The sequence below is a fragment of the Rhododendron vialii genome, chromosome 13a, assembly GCF_030253575.1.
Source record: "Rhododendron vialii isolate Sample 1 chromosome 13a, ASM3025357v1".
NCBI lineage: Eukaryota > Viridiplantae > Streptophyta > Magnoliopsida > Ericales > Ericaceae > Rhododendron > Rhododendron vialii.
The window spans coordinates 24,805,132-24,830,133 of record NC_080569.1 but is presented as its reverse complement, the minus strand read 5'-3'; the positions used below and the strand labels follow the sequence as shown (position 1 = coordinate 24,830,133).

The window sequence follows — 25,002 nt, the reverse complement described above, 5'->3', positions numbered from 1 at the left end:
CGGCATGATCCACATGCAGATACCAGCATTCTTGAGAGAGAGGAGATGAGGTTCTACTTGATTCAACATCTATTTTTTTGTACAATGCATCTAGTCATCCCAGTGCCTTTGTTATGTTGGTCTATGAATACTTTTTAAATCACAGACGCTCAAGTATTGGTATTAGTCCACGTACAAAACATGGATTCATAAGAAACAATTATGTGAAAACGAATTATGACTTGTTAATGATATTCACGTGACATCATTTGCTCAGATCATCGGCGATGAGCAGCCTAACAAAAAAAATTCAGGAAATCGTTTTAAATTAGCAAGGTGGATGATATCACAGAAATTTGAGGAATAAGACAAAGTACACCAAAAAACAAAATAATAAAAAAGACAAAGTACACCAATAAACAAAATAATAAAAAAGACAAAGTACACCAGATTTGACTTTCATTAGATTTCAGATGAATCTTCTCAATTCGGAGTACTTAATTACATTGTTTAAGCAGAAAAGTAAGATTTGATAAAAGGCATTGGTTGTATGTTCTATATGATCCAAAGAACACAATGTACCTTCTTAAGTAACAAAGACAACCAAGCCAGTCAACCTCAGCTCAAAACATTTGGTTTGTTTTACCTAAGGGTCATCATCAGGCCGGCCCAGCCCGCCAAGTCGCTGCTCAAGCCCGCTCACGGGCCGGGCCGACCAGGCTTTTTCTTTTTGGCAGGCCGGGCTACCTACCATAAATTAAAGCCCATGCCCGGGCTAGCCCAATTGACGGGCCGGCGGGCCAACGGGCGGGCTTAAATTTCCTTGGGCAAAACTAAACCAAGGGAAAAAAGAAAGGGTTTTGTGGGATTTTGGGCTAATAGGCGAGCCTGTTGGCAGGCTTTTGGGCGGGTACCACGGGCGGGCTCACGGGCCTAGCCTACGGGCGGGCCGAGTAAAAATTCATAGGCCCGAGCCCGCCCATTACAAACTACGGGCCGGGCTAGCCCGCCTGTTTTACGGGCTCGGGCCGGGTAAAAGGCGGGCGGGCTTTGGGCGGGTCGCGGGCCTTCGGGCTAAATGATGACCCTTAGTTTTACCGATGTGAACTCTGAATTGACATGTTGATTAGGCGACAAATAATTCAATCATCATGGGATCATGAGTAAAATCGCGTATCCGTTTCCCTCCTTTTTCTGCTAGGTAGCTAAACACGGTTTCAACATGAAGAAGTTAAAGAAAAAAGAGGTTGACAAGATTAATAAATTTCGATAAGTCTTTGTTTAATCTTTAAAATTCCCTGTGCAGTTTAGTGTCAAAGTCACATACATGAATTTTAGAAGAATTATACGCACTCTCTCTCGAAGGATTCAATCTGGCATATTTGCCACCAGTGGTTTACGTTTCATATCTGCTACTTTAGTCATCCCCATTCCCCATTCTAAATTGGAGAGAGATGACCTAGAGCAACTGTTTAGGTCAAATAGACATGCAGAGTGTTAGACTTCTCACTTGTCCCACATCGCTCATTTAAGTCACCTAAACTTGGTTAATAAATTCTAGAGGCTACTCCACCTATAGCCAATCGGTTTTAGGTTGAAACCCTCCAAGAAATTTAGTCTAACACAGAGGAAGTTCCCATCCTTCACTGGATATGCCTGGAGTGTTCAAAGAGCAAAACTTCCATACGAGGACACACTCCAAAGATTAACCAATTACTTAGCTATCTATAATAACTTGATATACATTCTAATATATGGTAGGAGAGCACCAGTTTGGTATCCCTCATTTTTTAAGCCCGTCACAAAAGTGATTTTTATAATTGCCCCAAATTAAGTATTTGTGACCATTTTTAACTGCCATTATATAATTGCTATGGGCAAAATAGTAATCAATTTAAAACCACCACCCCACTATTCCCACTCATCCTAAAAATGTGCACACAAATATTGCGTGCCCACCTTCTAGTAACAGGTAAAGGCATCCAATTTTCCTCTGTTAAGTATTTTCCACCTTAACTTTGTTGTTCACTTGTTTGTTAGCAGTGGCAGATCTATTAGATCTATTCTCTTAAAGACATAATGGATCATCGGTCCAGTGCTAAACCAGGGATATAAAATCGCAAAGAATAACTATTAAAACCGGTAGGGGGCCTAGAAAGGTAACGTTCACGGTGTAACAGTATCGACAGGAATCAATTGTAATGGTCGAGTACCAGCCATGAAGCGGTCCGTGAATTGGAACGGACCGATACGGCCGATACACATTTCGACTTTCCATCCTACCAGTATATAGTGGTCTAAATGCGTAACAGTATCAATATCGAAAGGCTCGAAAACCGTTACGTATCAGTTGATATTTAAAACCTTGCAAATACTACATCCCAAGGTGTTGGATCTTCAAAAAAATAAGGTATTGTACCTCCCATGTTTTATGGATGGGTTGTCCTACCTATATTAATCCATCCGTCAATTGTTGAATTCAAAAAAGCTAGTAGAATTTAGTCTCACGGGATGTGCAATCCAAGTCATGTAAAATCCTGCCAATCAACAAAGGGGCCCCCAGATCTTGTTTCTTAATTCGCATCAATTAGCTGTCTTTTGTTTTCTATCTTCTAGCTTTGGAAGGTACCCTCACTCTTTTTCGAAGAGCTGAAGGTACCCAAACAATTTTTTTTTTTTGGGTAAATCCAAAAGAAATTTTTTTTTTCTTTCTCCCCTTAAGTTAGCTCTCTTACCTAGTTACCCAACAGGGAAAAAAAATAAAAAATATACCCATATTGCATCCCCTGTGGTTGAGCTTTCCAATTCAACCAAGCTACTACTAGTAGAATTTAATCATCTCGTCATAGTAAGAAACAGAATGTTGAAAGCAGGAAGAGAAGTAGAAGTAGTGGTCTATCTCCTCTGTGCCGAAAACCGCCAAAGGGTTTTTCGACCGCCGGATATAAAACATAGAATCACACAATTCAATGGTGGAAATACCCTCGGCAGAGAAGCACATGGGTTTTTGTGGCACAGAAGATCCAGTCTTGAGAAGTAGACATTTTGAAGCACATTACCAAGGGGATTTGAGACTGGTACGGCGGTCTGCGAAACAATTGAGAGTAGCTCCCAACAAATTCATCAGCAACGCCACCATCCCCACGATCTTTGTGTGCTTGGTTTTCTGACTCTCCATCGCCAATCGTCCATCGGATTTTTTTTCGGATCTAAGTCGTCCATCACATCTCGAGTGCGAGTTCTTGCATGATCCAATCGTTCAAATGGTCTGGCTAATCCGTTTTACTTCTTAAAATTATAATACTACGCTTTTGTTTGTCATTTCTGAATTTTATTAGATTAATGTTATTATATTTATTGTATTAATCAATCTTCTCAACAACAGAAATTTAAAAATAAAAAATTACGACTAAAGTATAGAAAAATCACCAACAGTGAAAAAATTACAAACAACTGGTATTTTGTATTTAGTGTTGTTTACATCAAAAATTTCCCACTTTGATTCACATTTTATATTTTTTTAATTTCTTTCATCGATATGAATAATTAATTCCAAAATTTATAAAAACTAAACAAAAAAATAGAAAAAAATTAATATATTAAAAACTTAGCTTTGTTTAAAACTTAAGGATTAAGGAAAATGAAGGAAAAGAAAGAAAGATTTAAAATATTTTTTCCTCTATTGTTTGGTTTGAAGAGAGAGGAAAAGAAAGAAAGAAAGAAAGATTTAAAATAAATTTTGTGAAAGTAAATTTATTCTCCTACTATTTTCCTATCAATTTTCTCCCATCTTCTTATCCGTTCCATGCATGGCATTAATTTTACGGTAGATTGGGCCTAGCCATTTACGTCAAATTTTGTGAAAACTTATTTCCGGAATAGCGACAAACAGCCTATTTATGGAACAATGAGATTTCAATCCTCCGTTTCGACAAACAATGATCTGAATTTTAAAAAAATTATTCACGCGAGTTTCGTAAACATTTGTTTACAGTTGTTCTGTGAACAAGATTTTCTCAAGAACCTTACCTGGACGCGAAAGTTTTAAGTGTCAGGATGATTGCCACATTATTTTTAATTCGGATCTTCTGAAACACTTTTGAGCGATCCGAATATGTCCAACGGACGCCACGTCGGTTGAGTGTACTCAACAGGCACTGAAAAACTTCTGTACCTGGACTCAACCTCACCCAATCGCACGCACCGTCATCTTTTCCAGAAAACCCCACCCCAACTTCGATCATTCCCACGGCACAACGATCATCATCCCAAACTACTGCAATTCATCCATCATCAATGGCATCTCCCAAGAAACCTCCCGAAACCCAAAACCCACCTTCCGCAATCCTCGTCCAGCCCGTCTCCCCTCGCTACCCGCTCCCCCAATCCGGCACGCCCACATCCCGGGCCCACCGCCGGATCGCGATCGCCGTCGATCTGAGCGACGAAAGCGCCCACGCCGTGAGGTGGGCCGTCCAGAACTACCTCCGCCAGAACGACGCCGTCATCCTCCTCCACGTCCGCCCCACCTCCGTCCTCTACGGCGCCGACTGGGGCGCCGTCGAGGAAGAGGACACGGAGGAGCGGTCGCGGCAGGAGCTGGAAGACAATTTCGACGCGTTCACGGCGTCCAAGGCGAGTGATTTGGCCCGGCCGCTGGCAGAGGCCGGGATACCGTTCAAGATACACATAGTGAAGGATCATGATATGAAGGAGAGGCTGTGCTTGGAGGTGGAGAGGCTGGGGCTGAGCACGGTGATCATGGGGAGCAGAGGTTTCGGGGCTGCTGCTTCGAGGAGGGAAGGGAAGGGGGGCAGGTTGGGGAGTGTGAGTGATTACTGTGTAAATCACTGTGTGTGTCCTGTGGTGGTTGTGAGGTACCCTGATGATGATAAGGAGGAAGGTGGTGTTGGTGGGGATGGCACGGCGGCGGTGGAAGAGGAGGGGACGGAGTATCATGATGCATCTGATAAGCAAACGGGTATTTGAATTATTTATTTATTTTTTTTTATATTTTTTTGGGTTTGTGTTGTTTGGTGTGGAATTTACTTGGTTTGTGGTATTGGTTTCCATTGTTGCTTTATTGCTGATTGTTGTGAAGTTTATGACTTTGTGCAAGAAATGTGATAATCAGACGGTGGTATTGCTTAAGGGCCTTGCTAATAAGGTGCAAATAGTGCATACATGTATACATATACTAGAGGCCCGGGCACACGCAATGCGTGTGCAAATAGTATTAGGCAAAAGAGTTCAGAGAATCTTTAATTGAGATTACTGGAATTTATTGGTTTGTGATTGTTTTCTGTTGTTGCTTTATATCCCCCTTTGGATTGATGATTGCTGAGAAGTTTGCGACTTTGTGCTGATCAGAAGAAATGTGATTCTCAGACGGTTCTATTTACTTAAGGATCTTGCTGATAAGGTGCAAATGGTGCATGCATATATACATACTAGAGGCCCATGCACACATAACGCCTGTGCAAATAGTATTGTTCAAAAGAGGGAAGGAGGAGAATCTTCGATTGAGATTAATCTCTAATAAATTCTAGATGTGAAAATAGGAAAGAAGGGAGAAAAAAATATAGGGTAGCAGTTTTTAGTTTTTACAATACTGATAGTGACAGATAATATAAAAGCATAGATAAAAACACACGCATATATACATATGTCTATACGCATTGCATACTTTTCAACATATTTTCACCTATTGTTATACACTTTCCACATACTGGCCAATGGGGTGTGGATTTTGCGATTGATATACAGAAATTGTTTTGTTTTACCAGTACTGCTAGAAAGTTAATTAGCTGATTTGAAGTTCTGTTCTGTTTGTTTCCATTCCCACAGGTTTTGCTTTCTATGTTTCTAGCTTAAATCTCTCTTGGTATCAGCTGTATGCATAGTGTAGTAGTTTATCGCCCTGTGTGTTGTGGAAGGAGTTGTTGCTTCAATTGTTCTCTCTCCATGCTAGTTAGAGGCTTAGAGCAATTGAACTCCAGTTGCCCTTTGCATTAGTTCGCAACCCCTACCAAGTTGGTGCAATAATAGCGTCTTCACGCTCTTTTTGTTGCCTGAAAGCCTGCTTCTGATGAGTGGAGGGAAGCAGAACGTCTGAGATGTTTTTTATAGTTAGTTTACCCTTACTCGTGACCTAAGGGAATGGCGTTAAACACATGTTCAGGTTTGTATTCTTTTGATTCCAAATCCAGGGGTTTAGGTTGTAAAACTTTGGGGCTTTTCCCTCTGTTTTCCTCAGCTGGGGGTCAGCTTTGCAATCAAGTTTTTCATTTGCAACTGAAAACTGATTTCCATATGCATCTCAATAGGTGATCCGTTACTCAACTTACGTTTGCAAGCTGTTTGTTTAAAATTGCATGGAGGAGGTCTTTAGGACAAGCTAGTAGCGTGCAGGAATCAGGATGTAGATTTCATTGTTGTCTTGAGAATCGATGTGGTGCTCAATAGAATCTCGTGTGTTGCTCCGATCCATGTATTTCTCCAATTTGGCAATGCTATCTAAAGTGTATAGAAAAGTATGTTTATGCATTGGGATGACAAATATACATAGTAAAAATGACCCCTTTTTTTTGGCCTTAGTGAACTTTTTTAAAATAATGAATTGATAATTTAGTGGTCTAATAGCTAAGACAATTGCTTCTAGGGCAACTTGCAAGAGATGTGGATCCGCGAGTCCTAATATTACCCTTTTGTGGGACATATTTAAAAGAGTTAAAATAAACCTTTCATCAGTCTTTACTCTTTAGGAGTCCCATTGCATATGGATTTTTCTCTTAACTCTTAAATATTTTTCCTCTCTGTTTACCTAGAATACTTTTCCAATAGAGAAATATATTTGTAAGATTAGAAACAGAGACAGAAGATGACATATAATGATCTTAAAAAGTTAGATTGAACCCTTTCCTAACCAAATAAATGCAAAAAAGAGCCGAAATCAAAATCACTAAATGGAACAATTCACCCACGATTCACAATGATTTCCGATAGATGAAACCTATTCCTATCGATGACCCACTGAATTGTATCCAATCAGATGATACATGCCGTGAATCGTACAATTTGAACAACTATGCTTACACAGAGCAGATGAAAAGGAGAAAGGGGTGGAGCCATAATAACCAACCAAAACAAGACTGATGATTCTTTAGAATGCACAAAATTATGGGTTTTATATTTCTTGTGGTCTATGCTATGTCTATTAAAATAAAGCAGGACTCTACTTGCATGCTAAGTAGCACAGACACTTGAAAGGTGGCATGTCTGTTCGACTTGTGTCGAACATAGACAATTCTTGAACACGTATTTATAATACTCAAATCTTAATTCCGACACGTATCCAATACTCTCTTTGTAACGTGCCCAACATTTCTTAGATATCTATGACAAAGAAACTACTATGTAATCTACAGATTCTACACTTCTTAGAGGCTTTCTAACATGTTACTCCTTATTACCAAAATTTGGAATATGGCATATCATTGTCCCAAACAAGTTGGAAAATGTTATTGTCATGGCTAATTCTGTTTAACTTAATTAAAATGTGTTGAGCAATGCAACGGATACGTTTGAGAATTCTTGAGTGTTCTGTCGGGCTAGATTCTTCACTATTTATTGTTCCTTATCTACTATGCAAATATATATTTCACCACTTGGCAAATTTGGAATGCGAACTTATGTTTGTTTTACTGGTTTAGGTGAATATTGATTGAATCATAAATGTTGTGTGTTGTAGAGCCGGAGAAAGCTTCTTGAGCAGATAGAAGATGGGGCAAGCTGGATATGTTTAGAAGAAGGAAGCCCATCCAAGAAACTGAGATGTCTGGAGTTTGTGACAAGATCATGGTAGGCTTAGATTGTGCTGTGTGAAAAAGATGGATTGTGGTGCCTAGTTACTTCAAAGTCTTTCGGGCTTTATTAAATATCAGTTTTGTTCAAAACTCTGAAGTTGAGAGTGGTTGAGATTGTTTTTATTTTTTTTTATTTTTTATTTTTTATCGGCAAGTGGTTGAGATTGTTGATCAGTTCTTTTTTGTTGATTTTAGGCCTTTATGATCTTAAAGCTGTGTAGAACTGCTTTGCAGCCTCGTCCTTTTATTGAATTTGGGTGGAAGGGGGTACATCTGGTTGTGCTTCATATTTGGTTGCAAACAAGTTTCTAAAATCGCCGTATGAAAACGGCCATTATCGGAAAGTGCTTTCACATATATGGATATTGCTATTGGATGTCTAAAATCTTCTTATGCAACGGCTGGTATGGTACGTGACCCGTGTTATTTAGAATCCTTATTGCAAATTACTTGTTTGTTGGATATTATTTTTTGCCGGTTCCATAGGTATCGTTTTCTTTTTCCTTTACTCTGTAAACGGGTAGAGGGCCATAAGGCGGAAGTTGCAGCTGGGGGTCTAGTCACCCTGCTTGACCTAGTGCCGCTCCGACCTTGCAGAAGAGTTGCAAGACAATGGAGAGAGAATAACTCTTAACGAAGATAAAAGGGAGAGAGAGGCCTTGCAGAAGAGTTGCAAGATAAGAGAGAGAGAGAGCGTTCCCAATCCTGTAAGAAATGAGGAAATCGCGATGTGATGACTTTTGTGCTTTGACATGTTATTTACCGAAAGATAGATGTTTTACATGGCAGGCTTCATTTGTGAAAAAGCAAAGAAAGAATCAAACCAGAGCATACAAATTGTCAGCAAGTGTGTGTGTGTCTATATATATATTTTAACACAGAAGTGGAAGAGAGTAATTTTACTTACCATCTCTACTAGGCAATTGCTAACTAGAGAGGGGTATGAGGACCATCTTAAACACACATACACACACTTAACCCAAACTCCCGATCTAGGAGCCCGCCCAGATCACAGGCGCAAGAGGCATACTTGCATACTGGCAAGATTATAATGATTGGATTAACGGACCTGAGACCTGGATTTAGCTCCCGCACGGGGGCGGGCCAAGATCAATTGTCTTTTTTTAACATGGAAGGATAAAAGAATAATTTCACTTATTTACCTGTAAAACTAAGAATGGATATGTGGGTGGCTACGAATTCAAGTTTAAAAAGCAAATGTACCCACAAGAAAACTCCCCATATAAAAGAATCCAAATATCATTTTAAATGCTAGTAGTATTATAAAATATCACACCCCTATAGTGGAGAGATTTACAGAAATGTTGCACTGTAGCCACACCATTGTCCGTCTCCCTCCACAAGCAGTGTCTCTCCGGTCTCCACCACCACAACTTTGAACCACTTTGAACCCCAAGTACTGCCCACTTTTGTTGATTCCCTCCCAATATAGACGAGAATACGAGACGATCTTTAGCATCTATATCAAACAGCTATTTTCTTGCGGAGAATATCTTTTTTACGGAGGATACAGTAAAAGTGGGTTTACAGAGCCCAAGCGCGTGCGCTCAAAGTATTTTTGACGGTCCGAATTGAAAAACAATTTTGACCGGTAAAAAATAATTTTTACCGGTCAAAATTGAAAAGCAATCTCAACCATTGATTGCGAAAACGAATGACTGCAATTGCACGAATCTGCAAAAAACTTGTTCACAGCAGAAATAAGTCTCTCCGTCTTTCGATGCTGTTACTGCTACCTCACACTAACTGCTACGATGTTTTCTGCTACTGTTCCTCAATATTCATGTTTAGGCCTAATCTTCTGTATTTTGGACTTGTTTGTCCTATTTCAATTTGGGTTGATTCCTTATTAAGTCTATCTTCCTTTCCTATCTTTATAATTTTCTCTATGCCAATACAAAAAAAAGCTTTAACATACTTATATAATTTTATGATTCCCCTGAGAAGAATGAAGTGACATAAAAATTATACCCCAATCATAGTAGATATTAAAAGAAAACAAGCAAAAGACAGTGGCAGAAAGACGATGCAAAGTTAGCCAAAGGCTGAGGATGAGATGTGGATGCTCTAACCCCACAACGTCTGCCACACGCAGTCCATCACCATCACCGGCCACCGCCTCCTCTGACCCTGCACCACCAGCATCAACCTCCTGAACCCCCAACACTCCTGTCCACCACCCAAACCCCCAAAAAACCATAATCAAACTAAACCGCAGATTCAACCACTGGAGCCCTCCATCCAGCCTTCGACAGCCACAACTCAGCCTTTCAAATTCAGTGAAGATGTTTATTGATTCAGTCCAATGTTTCGATCCGTAAACTAATAGAATTTGCATTCACTGCTTAACTTGATCGACAATGGGGAGATACTATTAAATTGCAACTCGGCCGGTGATAGGTGCTGAAAAGCACCCATTTAATCCTTCTAATTTATGCCTTGTTAAGTCCATTTATATTATTATTTGGAGATTAGTGATGCGTTTCTTGTGTTTGTAGATACTTGGAGGCTTGACATTTTAATGAGTTAAAGTGCAAACTTTAACAAGTTTAGAGACCAACTTGAAGCATGTTCCAAAGTCAAAGGACCTAAGGTGTAATAACTCTATCTATATTAGGGCCTGGCAAAGAAAAGTCAGCTGCCGCAATTACAAAAAGAAAAAGAAAAAGGGTTTTTAACACAGTCGGCTGCGGCACTTTTTGGACGTGATCAGCGGCAGTTCTGGGCGTGGGGTTCTCGACCGGATCAGTAGATTTTCTAGCATTCTGACTATGATTTCATCAATCCATACTGCTATGGTTTCCATTCCCATGGCCGGCTAAACCCCTTGTCTAGGGGGAAGATGAAACTTCGCGCCAAGTAACCTCTTTTATGCATGGGTTTTAGTTTGTTTTTCGGATCGATTGTAAAACTCAGAATCCTTTTCGTTTCAATTGAATGAATTGATTTTAATTCTTTATATCGATTAAGTATTTGTACTCTAGATTTCAAATACATAGTTTTGCAATGGTTTTCACTGATTGTGGTTGGAGTTCTGAGATAGATTATGCTCGTAAGACGGATCGTGCCGTTAGGTTGCCAGATCGTGCTAACTGAGAGACGGTCCGTGCTATGGGATAGTTTATACCTTTTAACAACCCGATTATTTTCTTGATGATTATCGTTAGGGTTTGCAAGCCCTAGCGATAATCTCTTTTGATTCGAATAAATAAACCTAGCCTATGCATATTGTTGTTACGCGGTCGGGGTGAATTCGAAACCCTAGATATTTTCCTCTATCGTTTCTAAATCTTTTAATTAAATTGTTCTTTAGTTTAATTAGCTCTTCAAAACAATTCAACCAATCAATCTTTACTTTTCCGAATTAATCTAGAAGTTGATCGAATTATAGTAACTTAGCCAATTTGTCCCTGCGGATCGACACTCGGTCTTGACCACTATTCTACGGAGTAGAAGTTAACTCCAAGCTTTTATAAATTTATTTTTGACACGGAGCGACGCGGTCAAATTTTGACGCCGTTGCCGGGGACAGTTTGCACGGTTGCGTTAATTTAATTAGTTTTTAGTTTAGTTCATTGTTATTTATTTTTATTTTGTTTGTTAGTTTTGGTACTTTTAGCTACAGGTTACGAGGCGGCAAAACGAGCAAAGATCACTGTGGAGAAGCGGTGCCGTGATATAAAAGCGATTTCGTTGACCCACTGTGAGTTTGTTCCTCATTTTGGCAAATTAGTGTCTGTATCTGGAGTACCCCTTTTTTTTTACACCTGAGGGGTATTGAACTTGCATGCTTGGTCGTCGGTCTTTGGAATCCGAACTCGTACCTCTTAATTTGGATTTAGATAGGAGACGTAGGGTTAACAAAAAGACCAACTTAGTCACAATGGCAGATGATGCTGATGGAGCACTTGTGGTACCTAACCCCCTCCCTCTCAACTCACACTTCGCCCCTACGGCTTACACTACACCATCATGTGTACGATTACCCGCCATCACGGCTAATCAGTATGAGATTAAGCCCGGTACACTCCAAATGCTCCCTAAGTTTCAAGGGCAATCTCAAGAGGATCCATATCAACACATCACTGAATTTGAAGCCCTCAGTTCCACGCTTTTAATTCATAATTTTCCGATGGATGCATTGAGATTGATTTTGTTTCAATTCACTTTGATAGGGAATGCCAAACATTGGCTTAGTACTTTGCCAACTAATTCTATAACATCTTGGGCGCAAATGAGTGCGGCATTCCTTAAGAAATTCTTCCCCATAGGAAAAACACTCAGACTTCGGCAGGAGATTACCACTTTCCAACAAGTTGAGAATGAACAGTTCTATGAGGCTTGGGAGAGATATGGGGATCTCATTCGTAAGTGTCCGCACCATGACATACCTAAGTGGCAATTAGTACAGAGTTTTTATTCCGGGCTGCATCCGCAGCATCGTGTGATGGTTGATGCCTCATGTGGAGGCTCTGTGATGGTTAAGAATGAAGAGGATGCCTGACAGTTGTTTGAAACTATGAGCGAAGGGTCCTTGCAAAATATTTCTTTTGAGAGGAGAGGTAAGTCAGTCACTACTGGCTCTGATAAGCCACGAGGTATGTATGAGATCAAACCATCTCATGACCTCAATTCCAAAGTCGAACTACTGACTGAAAAGGTTGAAAAACTTCTTTGTATGGGACCGGCCACCTCACAGCCTCCACTTTCTCAGGAGGCATGTTCTTTATGTGCTAGTCCGGCCCATTTCATCACTGACTGTCCTGCAGCCCCAAAATTCCCTATTTTTGTGGAGGAGCAGGTTAATGCTGCACAAGGGTATGCTAATGCACGAGGTTTCTCCCAACCAAGTAATGATCCGTATTCTAATACTTACAACGCGGGTTGGGCCAAACATCCTAATTTCTCATGGAGATCGCAAGAGCAGGGTAGTTCCTCTGCCCAGCAGCATAGGCCTTTTAATACTCCATTTAATCCAGCTGCCTATCGCTCACAAAACCACCAAGCACCCACCCAATCCACGCGGGATCCATCCTTCGAGGACAAGGTGCTGCAAGCGCTTGACCGTTTAACTGATACCCAACAGCAAGTGCGTTCTAATACCCAGTCCATTTCGCGGCTCGAGACCCAAGTGGGTCAAATAGCCAATGCACTTAACCGTAGGGAAGAAGGTAGGTTGCCCAGTCAGCCTGTCCAACCCCCTGGAGGACAGTTTGTAGTTCATGACCCGCCTCTTGCTGATGCTAAGGTAATCATGACTTTGCGCAATAAGAGAGAAGTCGAAACCCGACCAGAGAAAGCGAAATCGAAGGAGCATTTGGCTCCCTCCGACCCCAATGACTTTGGGGAGGAGAGTTCACAAAGTAAGGAGGGAACCCCTCCAGTCACACCTGCATCGCCCACTTCTGTGTCAGCGGGCTCTAAGGTACCACCCTATGTGCCTAAAGCCCCGTTCCCATCATGTTTGAATGCACCATCTCCTTTTCCTAAGAGGGGAGCATCTATGGAGGATACCCTTGAGGTATTCAAGCAAGTGAAAGTTAACATCCCACTCCTAGATGCCATCAAACAAGTCCCAACTTATGCCAAATTTCTAAAGGACCTCTGCACTCAAAAGAGGAAAAACCGAACCAATGTGTCCAAAAAGGTCCTTCTCACCGAGCAAGTGAGCTCTGTTTTTCAGTCGAACGCTCCCCTTAAGATGCAAGATCCTGGTACCCCGACTATTGATATAGTCATTGGAAAATATGCCATAGAGCGAGCACTTTTAGACTTAGGGGCTAGTGTCAACTTGATTCCGTACTCGGTGTACGAACAATTGGGGCTTGGGGAGTTGAAGCCCACGTCGGTTACTTTGCAATTAGCTGATAGATCCATTAAGGTGCCACGCGGAGTAGTCGAGGACGTTTTTGTCAAGGTTAATGATTTTTATTTTCCGGCTGATTTTATAGTCCTTGACACAGAACCGGTGCAAACCCTCAAAAAGCAAACTCCGATTATTCTTGGTCGTCCTTTCTTGGCGACCGCGAATGCTAATATTCATGTGAGGAGTGGAGAGATGGAGGTGACCTTTGGGAACATGACCCTTAAGCTTAATGTTTATAAGGCCGCAAAACACCCTCCCTTAGAGGAAGACTGCTTCGCAGTCGATGTCGTGGAGGACTTGGTGGAGGAGGCATTGCCTTATGTTTTGACCGATGACCCGTTGGCCGCTTGTTTGGCACACTTTGGGTATGGGGAGTATGATATCGATCAGACCATTGAGGAGGTGAATCTGTTACTTAATAATTCACCTCCAAAGTGGACAGCGCAGTTTGAACCTCTTCCAGCACTTTCTGATGAGACCGCCCCTCCGTCTATTGAGGCTCCACCGAAACTTGAGTTGAAGCCTCTTCCGGCTAATCTCAAGTACGTATTTCTAGGTACCAATGACACCCTTCCAGTTATTATTGCGTCTGACCTTTCTGTCACACAGGAGGGTCAACTGGTTAAGAAGCTTAAGCAGTATAAGAGTGCGATAGGGTGGTCCGTGGCGGACTTGAAGGGTATTGATCCCTCCGTGTGCATGCATCGCATTAATTGCGAAGAGAATGCTAAACCATCTCGTGAGATGCAACGGAGGTTGAACCCGAATATGAAGGAGGTGGTAATGAAGGAGGTTGTGAAACTTTTGGATGCGGGTATCATATACCCCATCGCGGATAGTAAGTGGGTGAGTCCCACTCAAGTGGTGCCCAAGAAGCCGGGCATAACTGTGGTCGAGAACGAGAGAGGTGAGCTTGTCCCGACACGAGTCACCACAGGGTGGCGTGTTTGTATTGACTACCGTAAGCTCAATTCCATGACTAGGAAAGATCACTTCCCATTGCCTTTCATTGACCAAATCTTAGAGCGGTTAGCGGGCAAAAGCTATTATTGTTTTCTGGATGGCTATTCCGGATACAATCAAGTGCCCGTCGACCCTGCAGACCAAGAGAAAACTACCTTTACTTGTCCTTTTGGCACTTTCGCTTACCGGCGTATGCCATTTGGTTTGTGCAATGCACCTGCTACTTTTCAACGGTGCATGATGTCTATTTTCTCTGACATGGTGGAGGAGTTTCTCGAGGTCTTTATGGATGACTTTTCGGTCTTTGGGACCTCGTTTGATGATTGTCTCCGTAACTTGAGCAAGGTGCTTGAGCGATGCATTGAGAAAAATTTAGTGCTAAGTTGGGAGAAGAGCCATTTTATGGTTCAAGAGGGGATAGTGTTGGGACATGTGGTGTCTACGAGGGGGATTGAGGTGGATAAAGCTAAAGTTGACTTAATTTCGCGACTCCCTCCCCCATCTTCTGTTAAGCAGATTAGATCCTTTTTAGGGCATGCGGGCTTTTACCGCCGCTTTATTCGTGATTTTAGCAAGATTGCTAAACCCTTGTGCGATCTCCTCGCCAAGGATGTGCCATTTGTGTTTGACGAGGCCTGCATGAAGGCCTTTGTCAAGTTGAGAGATGCCTTGTCCTCTGCACCTATTATGCAGTCACCCGATTGGAAATTACCTTTCGAAATCATGTGTGATGCGTCCGACTATGCAGTTGGCGCTGTCCTTGGCCAACGAGTTGACAAAGTTTCCCATGCGATTTACTATGCGAGTAAAACCCTCTCCGATGCTCAATTGAATTACACTACTACGGAGAAGGAGTTACTTGCTGTTGTTTTTGCATTAGACAAGTTTAGGTCGTACCTCCTCGGGTCTAAGGTTGTTGTGTATTCTGATCATGCTGCATTGCGTCACTTGCTTTCTAAGAAAGATGCGAAACCTAGGCTCATTAGATGGATTCTGTTGCTACAAGAGTTTGATTTTGAAATTCGGGACAAGAAAGGTTCCGAAAATTCTGTGGCCGACCACTTGTCGAGGATCCTTGTTGACTCCTCATGTGACACTGTGCCTCTCCATGACTCATTCCCCGATGAGCAATTGTTTGAGGTGTCGCAAGTTCGGCCTCCGTGGTATGCTTTTATTGTTAATTACCTAGCCACTGGTGAGATTCCTTCGCATTGGTCCCGTCTAGATAAGGACCGATTCTTTTCTCAGGTTGGGCATTATTTGTGGGAGGATCCGATACTTTTTAAGTATTGCGCGGATCAAGTGATTCGGCGCTGTGTCCCCGAGTGTGAGTATCATAGTATTTTGACATTTTGTCATACTCTTGAATGTGGGGGACATTTTAGTGGGAAGAAAACGGCGACAAAAGTGTTGCAGAGTGGCTTCTATTGGCCAACTCTTTTTAAAGATGCCCACGAGTTTTGTAGGACGTGTCTTCGGTGCCAACGTGCCGGAAACATATCCCGCCGAGACATGATGCCATTGAACTCCATTCTAGTGGTAGAGTTATTTGATGTGTGGGGCATAGACTTCATGGGACCGTTCCCTAATTCTTTTGGGAATGAGTATATTCTTGTGGCGGTAGATTATGTGTCTAAGTGGGTGGAAGCGGTGGCTACGAAAACGAATGATCATAAAGTTGTGCTCGAATTCCTTAAGAGCAATGTTTTTAGTCGGTTTGGCTGTCCGAGAGCGATCATAAGTGATGAGGGAACCCATTTTGTTAATAAGTATTTTGCGGCTCTAGTGCGTAAGTATTCTATCACACACAAGGTGGCGACACCTTACCATCCGCAAACTAGTGGCCAAGTTGAGGTTTCAAATAGGGAGATAAAGAAAATTCTTGATAGAACGGTTAGGACTGATCGCAAAGACTGGTCAACACGACTAGACGATGTGTTGTGGGCTTACCGAACTGCATATAAAACTCCTATTGGCATGTCTCCTTACCGGTTGGTTTTTGGTAAGGCTTGCCACCTACCTGTAGAGTTGGAGCATAAGGCGTTGTGGGCCATTAAAAAGTTTAATTTTGATATGATTGTTGCTGGGTCTCATCGTCGTCTCCAATTGAGTGAGCTAGAGGAATTGCGTAATGATGCTTATGAGAGTGCACGCATTTACAAGGATAGGACTAAGGCTTTTCATGATAAACATATTGTCCAAAAATCCTTTGAACCAAATCAAAAAGTATGGCTTTTTAATTCTCGTTTGCGTCTCTTTCCGGGTAAGTTGAGATCAAGATGGGATGGGCCCTTCATAATTCAAAAAGTTTTTCCCCATGGGGCTGTTGAAATTAAAAATCCACAGGATGGTAAAGTTTCTAAGGTTAACGGTCAACGTTTAAAACCATATGTGGAAGGTATTTATAATGAGGAGGTGATTGAGGAAGTCGACTTAGTTGATCCGGTTTATCCAGATAATTGAGTTTTAAATGAAGTCTGGGAGACTTTAAATCCATAGAGGGTGAGATACCTCTAGTTTTTGCCGTGCTCGAACGGCTTCCAACGGTTTGGTATAGCCACCTTGTCAAAGCTATGTATGTAGTACTTAGGAGGTTGGGTCTGGCGGCAGGCGCGTAGTTAGCAGCGAGAAATCTGTCTGAACCATCCGACTTTAGTGTCCAGCTTGGCGGAGATTGCTTCATAAGCCTAGTGATGGGTAAGGAATCTGGTAGCCCCAGAGGGAGTGACAGCCTATTAGATGATGGCACCACTTCTCAAGATATCGTTGAATCCTACGCATATTGCTCTTCCAACAAGTAGGGAACCACAGTCTTTGACAAGGGAGAAAAGTAGTACCCGTGTCTTTCGCGTGAAGAAAGTGGTGGATTTTAATTGTTGTTTATGTTTTTTTTATGCAATCTCTGGAGTTTTCTTTTCCTTTTGTTTTGTCAGTTAGTTTTGTAATTTATTTTTGTATCTTGTTTTGGTGGAGACTAACGCATTGCAGGTTGTTTCATTCAAGTTGGGGGGCCTCTCGGCCACCATATCTTTTCTGCTCTGCTTATTTCTCCACTCGAGGTGATATCCTTCCTCTTTCTTTCCATTGCCTTATTTCTTTTAGTGCCTTTGCAATCACTGAGGGCAGTGACTAGTTTAAATTGGGGGGTGGGGCATACTTTGAATGCTTTCTTTAGTAGTTTGTTTTAAAACAAAAAAAAATTGAGAAAATTGAAAATTAAAAAATGGGAGCCTTTCTGCATGAGATTGTTGTTTGTTGTGCTCGCTTGTTGATTACTTGAGTATAAGCACTCTGCTACCATTTCGATATCTCTTTGGCAGAGTAGTTTCAATTTGCTAGACTGCTGGCACTTTTGTTTTAGCATTTTTGCACATTGCACGTCGGGCCTTAATTGTTTTTGAGCTGTGATTTGACTGTTCTTAAAGGCTATGATTAGTGGAGACTTATACCCTTGTGAGCTTTTGAGCCTTATCTTTTATTGGAGTGGTGTCGAATAAACTCTTTGTTTGTCATGGAAAGAAACACATTTGTTGTCAATCTCATCATCTTTGGTCGCCAAGTGTTGGAACTTGAAAGCATAACAATATCTCTTTGTTTTGGTTTGTCACATGGATGTTACACCCCTGCGAGAGGATTATAGGCACTTTCTTGATATTTGGGCTAGTTCGTTCCTTTGTGTTTACATTTATCCCTTGCGAGCCACATTGAGCCTTATAGATTTAGCCTTTTCTTGGTTAGCTCCATCTACCATATTGTGTTTGGAGAAAGGCAAAAATATAAAGGTATAATTTTTGGATAGATTGTGAAATTTTGTACTTGAATAGGTGGTGCCCCTAAAAAAAAAAAGAAAACACAACAACACAAAAGAAAAAAAAGAAGAAGAAAGGGGCACCGGTATGTTTGAAAAGGAGGAATCGTGTTTTATGATTGAAAAATGTTGGAAGGTTAGAAGGAGAGATAAGGTGAAGTTGAAAAGTGAAAAAAAATTGGGCGCACATTATTAAATTAGCCCTAAGTTGTTTGCCTATTCTCGGACACGTGATGTTTTACCGTAACCTTGAAATATTTTTCCTTACCCCACATTACAACCGAAATTAAAGTCCTGTTTGATCTTTAGGGGTGTTGGGTTGAGGTTTGATTGGTGGAGAGTTCCAATGCTTGGCATTTTGTTCATGAGATTGCGTGTCCACTATATAAAGCGTTCTTTTCGGGTCATAGTGTGCGGAGTTCTTTGCTTTCCATTAACGTATCCTCCAAATCGCACACTTGAGAGTTCATAATGCAACTTGTTTCGAGTGATTTTATTTGTGAGTGCATGACACGGTGAGAATTGAAGTCGAGGCTCGGTCCAGAGAGAGTGGTTGGTTATTGTTCATATGTAATTGAGGCCCGTATTCACACATGCCAAGTTTAAGTGCCACAGTTTATTTCTTGAATTGTTAGCACTCGGAACTATGTTTGCCTTGCTATATCTTTGTGGTAGCTTTGTGTCCTCTGCTTGATATGTCGATGAGTTGCATGACAAGTTGCGATTTTTGTATTGAAAGGTTCCTTATGTTTGTGGGTGTTCACTGCTGATAACCCTCGCACTTTTACGAGACTAAACTCGTCCTACCGGACCACTCGGGGGTTTAAAAGAACTATCCATTTTATTTGTTTTCTTTAGTTGCATTTTATTTTCTTTGCTCGAGGACTAGCAAAATGTAAGTTGGGGAGTGTGATAGGTGCTGAAAAGCACCCATTTAATCCTTCTAATTTATGCCTTGTTAAGTCCATTTATATTATTATTTGGAGATTAGTGATGCGTTTCTTGTGTTTGTAGATACTTGGAGGCTTGACATTTTAATGAGTTAAAGTGCAAACTTTAACAAGTTTAGAGACCAACTTGAAGCATGTTCCAAAGTCAAAGGACCTAAGGTGTAATAACTCTATCTATATTAGGGCCTGGCAAAGAAAAGTCAGCTGCCGCAATTACAAAAAGAAAAAGAAAAAGGGTTTTTAACACAGTCGGCTGCGGCACTTTTTGGACGTGATCAGCGGCAGTTCTGGGCGTGGGGTTCTCGACCGGATCAGTAGATTTTCTAGCATTCTGACTATGATTTCATCAATCCATACTGCTATGGTTTCCATTCCCATGGCCGGCTAAACCCCTTGTCTAGGGGGAAGATGAAACTTCGCGCCAAGTAACCTCTTTTATGCATGGGTTTTAGTTTGTTTTTCGGATCGATTGTAAAACTCAGAATCCTTTTCGTTTCAATTGAATGAATTGATTTTAATTCTTTATATCGATTAAGTATTTGTACTCTAGATTTCAAATACATAGTTTTGCAATGGTTTTCACTGATTGTGGTTGGAGTTCTGAGATAGATTATGCTCGTAAGACGGATCGTGCCGTTAGGTTGCCAGATCGTGCTAACTGAGAGACGGTCCGTGCTATGGGATAGTTTATACCTTTTAACAACCCGATTATTTTCTTGATGATTATCGTTAGGGTTTGCAAGCCCTAGCGATAATCTCTTTTGATTCGAATAAATAAACCTAGCCTATGCATATTGTTGTTACGCGGTCGGGGTGAATTCGAAACCCTAGATATTTTCCTCTATCGTTTCTAAATCTTTTAATTAAATTGTTCTTTAGTTTAATTAGCTCTTCAAAACAATTCAACCAATCAATCTTTACTTTTCCGAATTAATCTAGAAGTTGATCGAATTATAGTAACTTAGCCAATTTGTCCCTGCGGATCGACACTCGGTCTTGACCACTATTCTACGGAGTAGTAGTTAACTCCAAGCTTTTATAAATTTATTTTTGACACGGAGCGACGCGGTCAGCCGGCCATGGTTTTGTTTATTAGTGGAAACATCAAAGATTCAAAATGCAATTATAGTACTGGCATCACCTCTAAATAATTAATCCAAGTGCTCCAAAAGTATGAATTGATGACCAATATTATTGGCTCGGCCCCGTAAGCTTTGTACATCATTCTGCGTTAGAAATGACCCGAAATTGTTCAAAACTAACATATAAAGAAGCACCATTTTAGTGCAGGTCTTTCCTCTTACTTTATGACAAAACAGCCTTCACCAGAACTTCGGTCATCGGCATTTTTCTTGATTTTTTTTCTCTCCTCTCATTTTCTTCAAATTCCAAACACAGTTTTAAAAATATGGAACAAGTCACTGAAGTGGACCACACGTACTCTAATCAAGAGTTCTGAGCACATTAAAAAAAAAATTTAAACAAAAGGCATTTTTCAAGTGGAAACTAACTTACAGTTCCGTTGAAGTACATAAGCCAATCACGCTGGTGGAAGCTCTACTCTCACTCTATCAATATCTACCGCTCTTAATTTCACCGCTTCCGGTTCCAATTCGAAATTTATCAGAAGCCCTACTTGTTTTGGGACGGAGTCATCTGCGCTGCACGTCGTTTTTGTAGAGGCGAATTTCCCGCATTGCCCTAATTTGAGCGGGAAAGTTATATGTGCAAACCAGGTGTAGAATTTGCGTCTGTTTCGTTACCTGGGCATATCCCAAAAAAGGACTACTCATGCCTCTATTTTACTTTAAGGATTACATGGGAAGTTTTAATAGTCTAGGAATGTAGTAGTCAGTTTTTCTTATAGTTTAGTTTAGGAGGATAAAAGTGGTAAAAAAAACATTTGCCGGGACATTTCACCAACAGGGTATAGCAACTCCCAAATGAGAAACGAAATAAGTAAGTGGCAACAGTAAATTGTAAGTACCGAACGTTCATCGCTACATTTTAGTAAGTGTGAACATCGAATTCCGGAAATGACTTGATTTATGAAGAAGGCCTTTTGGTGAAGGTGTTTATTGACTCAGTTCTATATTTCGCTCACCAATCTAAGTTATATTCACTGCTTAACTTGGTTGACCTTGTGGAGATATTATTAGATTGCAATTTGACCATGTTTTTGGTGTTTTTTTGTAAAAGTTGACTGAATATGAAAATGCAACTACCTTGGCGTCACCTCTAATCAAATATCAAGTGCACCAAAAGTATCAGTAGAGGCCCGATAGCATTCACTTGCTCCCATAAGCAACCTACATCATTCCACCACTTGTTCAAACTAATGTACATCGAAATACCCATCTAGTACAGATCTTTCCTCTTATTTTATGACAAAACAGCTTTCACCAGAACCTCGATCAGCATCTTCCTCGCTATGCATTCGCATTTTGTTTGTTCTAATATGTACCATCTCAATTTAGTAACTAGGTGTTTGTGTTTTTCTCTGTGACAGAGTAAGCTAGTGGGGAGAGGGTTAGCTCAATGGCGAAAGCAATGATGTGGAAGTTGCTCTGGGAAGCGTGGGATCTCCGGGTAGTGATCCTCGGTAGTCTCCTCCTACAAATCCTTTTGATATTCCTAGCACCTTTGAGAAAACGAGTGTCAACGGCTTTGCTAAACACACCCTTATGGTTGGCATACTTACTTGCTGACGTGACTGCTAACTTTGCTGTTGGACTCATTTCCAAAAGCCAGAGTGACACCGTAGGCCCTTTCGGTGATCCGACCCTTTTGGCATTTTGGGCTCCCTTTCTCTTGGTACACCTCGGGGGTCCTGACACTATTACTGCTTTTGCCCTCGAGGATAATGAGCTATGGCTCAGGCATTTGCTTGGTCTGGGATTCCAATGTTGGGCTGTCGCTTATGCCTTCTTTCAATCATTTCCCAACAGGTTTTGGATCCCCATATTGCTCATGTTCGCAGCAGGGGTAATCAAGTACACTGAACGGACACGTGCTCTCTATCTTGCTAGCTCTCGTAGATTTAAAGCCTCTTTGCTCACGAAGCCTGATCCTGGGCCTAACTATGCCAAGCTCATGGATGAGTACACTTCAAAGATAGAAGCAAGACTTCCGACAAAAATAGAAATGATTCCAGAACCTATTAGGGTCAACAGAGCGGGAAATGTGAAAGATTGGGATGAGTTGTCTGATTTGAAGGTGGTGCAAGATGCTCATAACTACTTTTCTACTTTCAAAGGACTGATTGCGGATTTGATCTTCAGCTTCCGTGAGCGCAACCAGAGCCGAGAGTTTTTCCTCAAGCGAACAGCAAGAGATGCTTTCCAAATTGTTGAGGTAGAACTGAATTTTTTCTATGAGATTCTCTACACTAAGGCCACGGTGGTGCAAGGTATGCTTGGATACTCTTTGCGGTTGATTTCATTCAGTTTAAATTGCGCAGCCCTTGTGGTCTTCCATTTAACCAAAAATAAGGACTTCAAAAAGTTCGATATTGGAATTTCCTACACTTTGCTTGTTGGTGCTATTGCTCTCGATATAATAGCTTTTGTGATGGTTCTTTGCTCTGATTGGACTGCTATTGCTCTCACTAAGTCAGACCCCTCTCTAACTAATTGGTTTATTAAGAAATTGCAGTGGTTGCTAAATGTTAATAGGGATAGGTGGCCTAGAAACCTTGAAAAAAAGCTCAGATGGTTTTCTCCTAGGAAGATCTTGCAAATTGTGCGCCGCAGGTGGTCTGAATCTCTCTCCCAGTACAACTTGATACACTGTTGTTTGCACCCACGTCCCGAATGGTGGGAGGCAACTATTGATTTGTTTGGCCTAACCAACTTGCTAGATGGGATGAAATATGTGGAAACTGTGGATTTCATGGCCACCAATGGCTTGAGAGATCTTATTTTTGAGGAGTTAAAAATGAAATCCGAGCTAGCGGATGATTTAGAAACGGCCAAGGAGATATTTTCTGCTAGGGGAGATTGGATTCTTCGGTTTGAAAGTTGCACTGACCTACTCTGTTGGATCAACGAGGTTGACTTTGATGAGAGTCTTATTACGTGGCACGTTGCTACTGAACTTCTCTACAACACTGTTGATGAAGGTAGAGCACATACTAATAATGAGAGTGGTGATGCTACGAACCCCAGGGGTACTGACAATAAGAATTTCCGCGAGTTGTCTAAGCTCCTTTCCAATTACATGTTGTATCTTCTAGTCATGCAGGCCACAATGTTGTCCACAGTTGCAGGTATTGGGCAAATAAGGTTCAGGGATACTTGTGCTGAGGCCAAGAAATTTTTTCATGGAAGGAAAATCGGGAAGTCAAAGGAAGCGAAGAACTGCTGCATGAACATCTTTACCTGCAAATGCTTCTGCAACAATGAACCGGAAAAGGGACAGGGTCAGAGTAAAACCAGTTGCTGCGGCTTAAATAAATGCTGCTCAAAAGGGGAAACGGAACGAGACGAATTACAGAAAATAGCTTGCAAAAGTATCCTTGCTGTTAATACAGTAGTTGAACCTGTCGCTGTTAAGGGAGACAGAAGCAAATCTGTTTTATTTGACGCGAGCATGCTGGCCCAAGAGCTAGAAAAATTAGGAAGCGAAAGAATGTGGGAGATAATAAGCAAAGTATGGGTCGAATTGATGTCCTATGCAGCAAGTCATTGCAGAGCCAATATCCATATGGCACAACTCAGTAAAGGCGGGGAACTCCTTACTTTGGCTTGGTTGTTGATGGCTCATCTTGGCTTAGGTGACCAGTTTCAGATAAGTGAAGGGCATGCAAGGGCTAAGCTGATCGTGAGGAAGTAGGTAGGTGAATTTGTTGGATCAATTAATCGAAGATGTGTGCTTTTTTAATTGTTGTTACGTCCCAACTTTGCCTTTCCTAATAATCACGTACGATATTGTAGTTTTGGAAGTATAAGATTTATTTTGGAAGGTTTATTGTATTAGCCAACTAATTTATACATATTGCGGGTTGATAATATTGTACGTAATAATTGACTTTGTTCCTTATAGCAATAATTACATTTGCCCAGATATACTATAAACCAATGTAGTTGAGGTTCAAAAGCCTCCAAACCTCCATTTCTCAATTCTTGGAATTTTTATTTTTAAAAGGTTTTTGGAAGGTGGATTTTATTTTATAAAGAAGATCGATGAATAAAGATCAACACTTTTTAGTTTTTGTTTCTTCACTTTGTTTATCCTATATTTTTTGAGATTGTGAAATAATTTACTTACACTTTAAATTTCCAATTCATAAAAGGATATATGTGTCATGGATTTTTGGATACCAAGTTTAGCTCTGTTTGTTACAAAAATTTGTTCACAGAACACATGTTAATTACGGAAAATTAAGACAAAATTTTGTTCACCATATACATTCTTAATCGTATTTGGTCGCTGTCATGTTTGTTCATTATTCCTAGACCTCTGGAAAATAGGAATAGTCGTATCTAGTTATTGATATGTTCATAATTGTTCTAGACCTCTTGGAAGAGTAATGGTCCTTTGCATTCAAGA

General features: G+C 41.0%; 2 protein-coding genes and 1 non-coding gene across 3 annotated transcripts; 2 read left to right on the top strand and 1 right to left on the bottom strand.

The window, feature by feature from the left end:
• Positions 1–4,124: 4,124 nt before the first annotated feature.
• On the top strand, positions 4,125–8,131 carry LOC131313127 (universal stress protein PHOS32-like). The gene is made up of 2 exons (XM_058341252.1): positions 4,125–4,960; positions 7,730–8,131. The coding sequence occupies exons 1-2, from the start codon at positions 4,276–4,278 to the stop codon at positions 7,747–7,749; spliced, it is 705 nt and encodes a 234-aa protein (XP_058197235.1). The 5' UTR covers positions 4,125–4,275; the 3' UTR covers positions 7,750–8,131.
• A 4,016-nt stretch (positions 8,132–12,147) lies between these two features.
• LOC131315433 (small nucleolar RNA R71) lies at positions 12,148–12,254 on the bottom strand. Its single transcript, XR_009196759.1, has one exon. It is a non-coding gene; the product is annotated as a small nucleolar RNA R71 (small nucleolar RNA).
• A 9,736-nt stretch (positions 12,255–21,990) lies between these two features.
• Positions 21,991–24,285, top strand: LOC131314039 (uncharacterized). The gene has a single exon (XM_058342535.1). It carries the CDS (start codon positions 21,991–21,993, stop codon positions 24,283–24,285), a length of 2,295 nt encoding a protein of 764 aa, XP_058198518.1.
• The last annotated feature ends 717 nt before the right edge of the window (positions 24,286–25,002 follow it).